The 7,704-nt window shown below is 36.0% G+C and overlaps 1 protein-coding gene across 6 annotated transcripts in view; it reads right to left on the reverse strand.

Annotated features, from left to right (window-relative positions):
* The window catches only part of tead1b (TEA domain family member 1b), a 50,452-nt gene that overhangs the window by 12,757 nt on the left and 29,991 nt on the right, over positions 1 to 7,704 (reverse strand). For 3 of the 6 annotated variants that reach the window (XR_001662371.1, XM_007554116.2, XM_007554115.2), the window contains exons 4-6: positions 4,545 to 4,609; positions 1,802 to 1,864; positions 1,649 to 1,711 (exon numbers count right to left, since the gene is read on the reverse strand). Coding sequence is in view for 5 of the 6 variants with exons in the window: in XM_007554116.2 (XP_007554178.1) it covers positions 1,649 to 1,711; positions 1,802 to 1,864; positions 4,545 to 4,609 (191 nt within the window). In the remaining variant the exon portion in view is untranslated. The remainder of the gene's footprint in view (positions 1 to 1,648; positions 1,712 to 1,801; positions 1,865 to 4,544; positions 4,610 to 7,704) is intronic. The other 3 variants (XM_007554119.2, XM_007554117.2, XM_007554118.2) reach the window with 2 other exon arrangements.

Consider the following 7,704-nt stretch of genomic DNA (forward strand, 5'->3'; position numbering starts at 1 on the left):
CAAATAAAAAGGGCATTTCAGAAAGAGGCAGCTTCACAGCCATTCTCCGTTCTAAATGTGCGCCAATGAGACTCCCGGCAGCCAAGAAAAGTTGGGTTACTCTTTTGAAGGAAGTGGAGGAATAAGGTCTTCTTCATTTCCTTACTAAACACATACACTTCCTCCCGTTCTGTGCCCCAGCTTTTTTTAATGAAGTCCGCTTGGGAAGAAAGGCACACAGGCAGTTTTCTGCACAGAGTCAGCGCTCAGCCACTCACCAACAGCCAGTGCCAGCATGCTTCACAACATGTTCACTAAACACAGATAGATTAAAAATTAAAGCCCTGGACTGTTCCACAATTATATTAAAGCCCAAACCAATTAAGAAACTTGAACATATCCTTATCTTTTTTAACCATTAGCAATTTCACTTAAGTGAAAAAAAAAAACTGTCTCACTCCAAGAGACTTTGGTGATCAGTAGGACACATTTAATTTTTTAATATGAAGCTTAAATTTATTCAGGGTTTTGCTTTTTCATAAAACACCAATAAAGTCAATATCATTCTGTGGTGCTTTGTGTCAAATTTTGTAGTTTTAAACTGAGAAGTGGGAGTTTTTTTTTTTTTACTTCAGTCAGCTTGATGCAGATTCTTGGTTTCAGTTAAATAAGCTTAAAGATTTAATATGTCACTATACCTAAATCATCAAAAGAAAACTCTTAAGTTTAACATTACCACAATATCTCTATTAAAAAAATCAATATTCTTGGGAACTTCTTGCATTGCATTAAATATTATAATATATTTGAAAATACTTGATTATTAATGCTGCAGAAAATATTTTAGGAGAAAATTTGGTAGTCAGTAAGAAACTACAACTAATCTGTTTTACTGCCAAAACAGTAAATGTAGACAGATGCGTTTTTATTCAACCATGTTGTTGAGATGGAAATAAGTGTATTTTTTTCCTCTAGCTGGATTGTTTATCAGGCTTCACTATTAGCAAGAACCCAGAGAAGAATGAAAGTAACACTGTTTATTCAAGTATTTGTTTACTTATCACAGGTCATATTGTTATCTTTAAATTCACTTAGCACATATGTCTTTTACAACTGGTGTGCAGTCAAAACCAGTAATTAAATGGTAGTCATTTGAAGTTGATTTAACCTTGTAAATTCTCAGTGTTATTTGCTTTGGTAGCAACCTCCTTAAATTTAGCTTAAATAGAGTGACGGGTTGCACTCTTCTAAAAACAAATCTCGACTGCCTGTAGTTTCCGAAAGCAAAGCGACTGTAATAGCTGCCCTTTTTTAATAAAAAAAAAAAAATATTTGTAACTTCCAAATATCCGTTTATTTGGTTAATATATATACAAATAATTTCATTATTGCTTGACAGATTTTAAATTGATGTGCAGGTGCTGTTGAAGCAATGGCCCATAAAGAGAAACAAACAGAAAAAACCCACAGGGCGGACAGTGAAAGCATGACCAGGTGAGAAGACGAGCAAGAAACGGAAGGGACGTTAGAAAAGGCTGAACAGGTAACAGTCAGCAGAGGGTCAGGGATTACAGGGAACCAGAGGACCATGCATTCACTCTGTCACCACAGGAACAGGAAGTTTAAGATGCACAGCAACCAACAAGCCCAAAAGCAGAAAAGCGCATACCTTTAGCTTGGAATGAAACTCACGAGATTTTCTTCTGGCAAGAACCTGAATGTGACTAGACACCTGCGGGGCAGGGGAGGGGAGGAAAACAAAGGAAGAGCCTGTAACCATGGCAATGAAAAGCCCCCTGCAACTGGGCAAAGCCAGACGTACCTTAATGGCAGCTTGGATTTCTCGAACTTTCTTTCTTGCTAAGACCTGTATGTGACTAGACACCTCCATTGGAAAACAAGAGAAAAAGTACAATAAAAAAACAAGACCCCAAAAAAGGTTCAGAGTGGATCACAGATTCTTTATTTGTTTAAAAACACTTGAAGGAGCATAAGTGAAGCCTTCTGAAAGCACACACCAAGCTAACAACCAATAAAGGCGATGTACAGTGTGTTGTCGTGACTTAAGTGAGCTGATTAGGGAAGATGCAGGCTCCTTTTGCACACATTAAGAGCTCGCAGATGTGATCCACTGTGTGCTGAATGAAAATTGGCTGGTCTAGTATCTTGCTGGTGCCGAGCAAGGCCTTTTCTGCAGCCAAGTTTACCTTAGTCGCTCGTACAATTCAAAACGATCCTGTACTTAGAAATGAGGCAGTGTAGAAGCACTTTAATTAAAAGTAATGTGCATTAATAGGAGGTTTGAGTGGTGGGCTGCGTAGACTACAATCACACAAATCACAGTTAAGTTGAATAGTGTAACAGAAGTAAAGGGATTCAATGGAAAAGTATCAGCAGTTGCTGCCTTTTTAACCTGGTAGTTCAAAAATATACATGCAATTTACACAAATATCAAGACAGACCTACCTTAGTTTGGTATCTGAACAATGGCTATAGCAATTATCTGATTATTAAGCATCAGAAACCATGCATGTTTTGGTTTGAGCTTATTTACAGAACAAAATTAAATGAGGTACAATAATCAGATAGTTGTTGCAGCTTCAGCTTGTTTTTCCACAGATATTCCCATTAAAGTCATGGATAAAATTACAGACAAAAACTACATAAAATCTACATGTGCATCTAATTTATTTATTGCACTGTGCTATGAATGAGTAAGTAAACCATTATGCATGTGATGGGACTGTTTACAATATCAATTTGCACAACCAACAGGAAAAGAAGCGTTTCTTGTTGTAGCTGTGTGTAAACAACAACCCCCGAGCCTAATTCTGTGTCCCAGAGCAGCAAACCATGCAGCCTTTCCGGTCCAGACTGATCAATACACACTCAGGGATTGAGTGTCACTGCAGACACCACCTTGTTTATTATAGTCATTCACTAAGGTGGTCCTCGAGGGATTTCTATTTCTAAAAGGAAATATCATTGAGATTTGATAATTTCCTGAAATATCACTAAGGAAATCCCATGATGTCTCACTTTGATCCAAAAATCATACACATCTTATGGATTCCTTAAGCAATATCCTTATAGGTCAAGAAAACAACATTTCACATCAATGAATTGTCTTATTTATAATCAACTACTAATTATGCTAATTACTTACAATAGTTACCTAAATTATATTGATCAAAAGTTAGTAAAAAGATCAAAAGTGTCTCTAAGACAGAAAAGACTGCATGGATCTCCTTATTTAGAAAGTTCATTAGGGAGTGCAGAACATTGAAAAAACTATTTACAATGCACTTTACACAAAACACAACTCAAAAATTAAGGACTTTTGTTCTTTTATTAATACCTTTTCAAACACTATTAGTGAATACAATTTTTAATTATGTACATAATTTTTGTTTTTCTAATTTTAACCGTCTTTTAATTTAATGTTTTAATTGTTATGTCCTATCATCATGAAGCACTGTGTGATGTTTGTCTTGAAAGATTAGAGTTATTTTGGAAAACCACAGTTCAGTTGAAGCTCCGAGTCAAAATGTCTCACACCGTCGTGTGGAAAAGTCTCAAACACACCGGACTAAGCTTGCACAAATATTATTATTATATTTTTTTACGATCGGTACTTCTCTGTTTGTCAAACAATAAGACACGTTGTCCGCTGAGTATCTAGTGCTGTTTCATGTGATAAAATGCATCCCACTTGAAAATAAAAGCGAGAGCGAAGTGGTACTAATTTGCTTGTGTGAGCGCAGATGTATGTGGATCCAGTAAATAAAACTAAATGCTTCAATAGTTGTGGGAACAGAATGTATCATCTACAGATAAAAAAAATAAGCAGAAACAATTCAGTTAAACTGTTTTCTTCTGCAATAAAAACATTTTGTAATATCTATGCCAGTTGTTATCAATGTTGTTTTTTCACTAAGAGGATCTGAATCCTCACCCGAGGTCATTTTGGAGGTACTTTCTGGGTACTAGCAGTACCCAGCCCAAAATTCTTCTACACCTCGGCAAATTTTGGCTTAAGGTAGCCTTTAAATTTCACCAACAGGTTTTCTAACTGAATATTAATGTTTTGCCTTCTCAAAGTCCCCACTTAAGATAGTGTATACCATCCATCAAAAAGGCAGGTTTAAAAAAAAAAAAGGAAAAATCAGAATAGAAGAAGAATTTTATGTTATTAAGTAAATGTTGCCTCTTTGGTTGAGGTAAAAATAATTACTAAAAGAATAAAAATAGCAGTGCAGAGGGAAATCCCTTGATTTTGCTTGTCTATGTAATTTACTGCAATTAGCTTTTATTTAGAATTGGTGTATTTTCCACTGAAGTTTTTTACTCTAACAGCCCTGATAGAGTAAAAAAGAGAAAAAAAAAAACTTCTGATATGTAATTGTTATCTGCGAGTTCTGATAATAGGTTCTAAAAATCCTGATCAATGCACTCCAATGGAGCCCATAAGTCGGCTGACTAAACTTTGTTGTTTAGCTTTCTTGTTTGCTCCAAGAAAAGCAAACAATACCTCTTTGACAGGAGCTTCTTGTCACTTGTCTTACCTGCTTGCGAGTTCTTGTCTTTCCAGTCCGAAGCTTGATGTATCTGGCTATCAGCTCGTTTCGACCTGAAACAACAGGAGCGTGATAAACAGATTTGAATAACTAAGAGGAAAAAGATAGAAATGCAAAGTTTGGAATGGGCAAATTTTCCTATCACACTGATAAGAGATTGGTAAATCAGGTGACTGATCTTATCACTTTCATTCTATAAATGCATCTAGAGTCTTTACTGTGATGCATTTTTTGTTAAATCTATTAAACGTTAAATATAAATTTGAGATATGTGCTTTTTATGCATAGATAGGCATAATCAATGAATTGTTTATTTTTTTTGTTGGATTTATGATTCCTCTATCAAGAACTCCAAAGCACGTTTCTCCTTCTATGTTTTGCATCCTTTGGAAAAAAAAGGTAACCAACAATTTTACATCTGTCAGCTCAAAAATGATTCAATAGTGAAAGAAAATTAACATTGAACAGAAGATACTTGATGGTTGCATCTGTATAAAATATATCTCTGCCCAACAAAAGCTTGATTGGAATATGTTTGAATATGGGACAAAAAAAATCCAAATGAGTTGTTATAAAAACATAAATTTAAGATAATTGAAGTGTGTTACTCCTAATGGAGCTAATATTCAGAATAAGATACAACTGTGTTTTCTGCAGTGTTTAATACTGTTTATGTTGTTTGTGTTCAAATTTTGGTTTCTCAGCAATGACAAAAACAACAAAAGATATTTTATGACTCTACATTCTGCATTTTTCTTGTCTGGATGAAAAGTATGGAAAAAGTAAGGCCCAAAAATTCCATTCCATTCCAGCTGACTTAATGTAGCTGTTGAATATAAAACTATTTCTTTTACCAAGGAAGGTGTACTAAAATAATTCACAAGTAAGCATAAGGTATATACATACCTTATGCTTACTTCCAAAGCATGTACATTTTAACAAATCAGATCCAGTTTTGCTGTGACAACACTGTGCTCCATTAGCATGGGAAGAAAAAAAAAGCTCAGTGGTAGCAGAGCCTTTAAAATTAATCTAATTCCACCTCAGGCTCTTCAAAGCCCAACATTTTGAAAGGAAACAGACCTAGCTTTTCATGCTATTACAGAAAATAATGGCAACTGAATATATTGGGTTTAAAACAGTGCAGCCCTGACTCAATTATAATTAAAGCATAGCTTTGTAGAAATTTCCAATTAACAACCACCCAAAACATTCTTCTGCCCTCAGCTCCGCTCTAATTGCTGTAGCAATGCACTGACCCTGCTTAGCCCTTTCATATGGTAATAACACACTGCCAACCAAAACTATTACACAAATTATCGATAGGGAGGCACTCTAATTATGTGTCCAGCTGTAGCCAGTCTGTGCCATGGCACTGCAGTACTCCTCCATTAAATTTGCCAAACCCAGTCAGGATTAAGCTTTTTTTTTTTCCTCCAGCTATACTTCATTATCAATTAAAAGGTCTTGCTGTGGCTCCGACAAGTGAATCACAAAGTAGCATGTGTATTAATAAAGCATATCTTGGGGAATCGGAGGGAAAAGATTTTTTCATCAAAGTCAACACATTACAAAACAAAAAAGAACATGAGAGGAAATCTCACAATTGCATGTAGGAGGGAGAGAAGACATCCGATATTCTCTGGAGGACATCTTTGTTCACATCATGGAAACGCACAATGACGTTGAGACCTTCTCTTGAGAGGAAGTCACTTAAGACCTCTAATTTGAAAGAGTCATTTCTTCCATGCATTCTGTGACATACAGTCTTAGGACTCCAGAGGCATCTTAGGATGTAATCTAAGCTAATCATTTGATTGTCTGAAGAATAAAGTGTCAGAAAATCTAAACACAAAAATGTTTAGGGCCACAGCATTATTTAAAGTCTTAGGACCTCTCTCGCTTTGGGTGTGAGAGGTCCTAGATGAATCTTCAATTTGTCCCCACCTGGTATACTCCTTTATTTACAAACCTAAAGATAACAGGTACATTGATTTTGATTTTGATTTTTATCTCATGGTTCTCACTTCTGGCATGAGAGTTTATGATATGGCCAAGTCAATAAAATAGGCTTGTGGATTAATGAACTATCAGTGAAGTTTTGCTTTGTGTGGGGCTAAAAACCTAAAACGAAAAAAGAATGCCAACAGGAACCAGGTTCATGGACGCTCTCATCTTTTCAAGATCTTAGGACAGGCAGCCTGAATCATAACGACTATCAGTATCTGCAAAGGAGTAGAGACGGCAGCAAACAAAACAAAAAGGTCCGCCACAACGTCTACTAAGTTTCACATCCCAAAAATTAATAAAACTATCTTCATTAGAGCTGACACGTGCACATTTGTTAAGGTTTTGCATTAAAAGAATCAGCTTGTGTGTATGGGTGACACCTAAGATGTGTATAGAAGAGCAATGTCAAAAGTCACGAGTCAGAAGTTGAAACTTTAACTTTATTTCTCACCATCTTGGTCAGTTTTGATTCACTTTAGTAAATTTTTATATTGCGAATAGAAAAACAAAAAAGCAAAGTCAAACTCTTGAAAATGTATTTTCTAAAGCCAGTGTACATCTTCAGAGTATTAAATTAAGGTGTAGTCTGTTTCCATCTACTCTCCAATTTAAACAGTAGAAGGTTGGGATTCAACTTCTAGCTGTAGTTGGTTGGTCAACCCTGACATTATTTTCAAGCTGCATTTTTCCAAGGCCAGTCCGAACCTCGTCACATGACCTTACACATTAAAAACACAACATCTGGGGATTTGCACTTTCTGCAAAGTTTACTTGATGAAGCAGACATCAGCGTCATTTTCAGTAATTCATACACAGAAGACACGCAACATGACAATACAGGCATTCATGCAAAGTCCTGATTCCAACATCAAAGCACACAAATGGGCAGCTGAAAGCTTGCCTACTGCTGAATAATTCATTCTTTTCACCAGGCTGGAGAAAAAAGCCCAGTGGGTCCAAGCAAGCCTGAATGTTTTCCCCTCTTCAGTGCAAAACAATAGCAGTTGGGGGGGAAAATGGTAGTATACACATTAAACATACAACAAATACATTCCCCCCCATCTGATAGTTACAAAATATACACCTACTAAGAGATGACAAATGAAAACCTGTTATGTATTTGAGTGTGTGTGTGTGT

Source organism: Poecilia formosa, unplaced genomic scaffold, assembly GCF_000485575.1.
Source record: "Poecilia formosa unplaced genomic scaffold, Poecilia_formosa-5.1.2 Scaffold61, whole genome shotgun sequence".
Taxonomy (NCBI): domain Eukaryota; kingdom Metazoa; phylum Chordata; class Actinopteri; order Cyprinodontiformes; family Poeciliidae; genus Poecilia; species Poecilia formosa.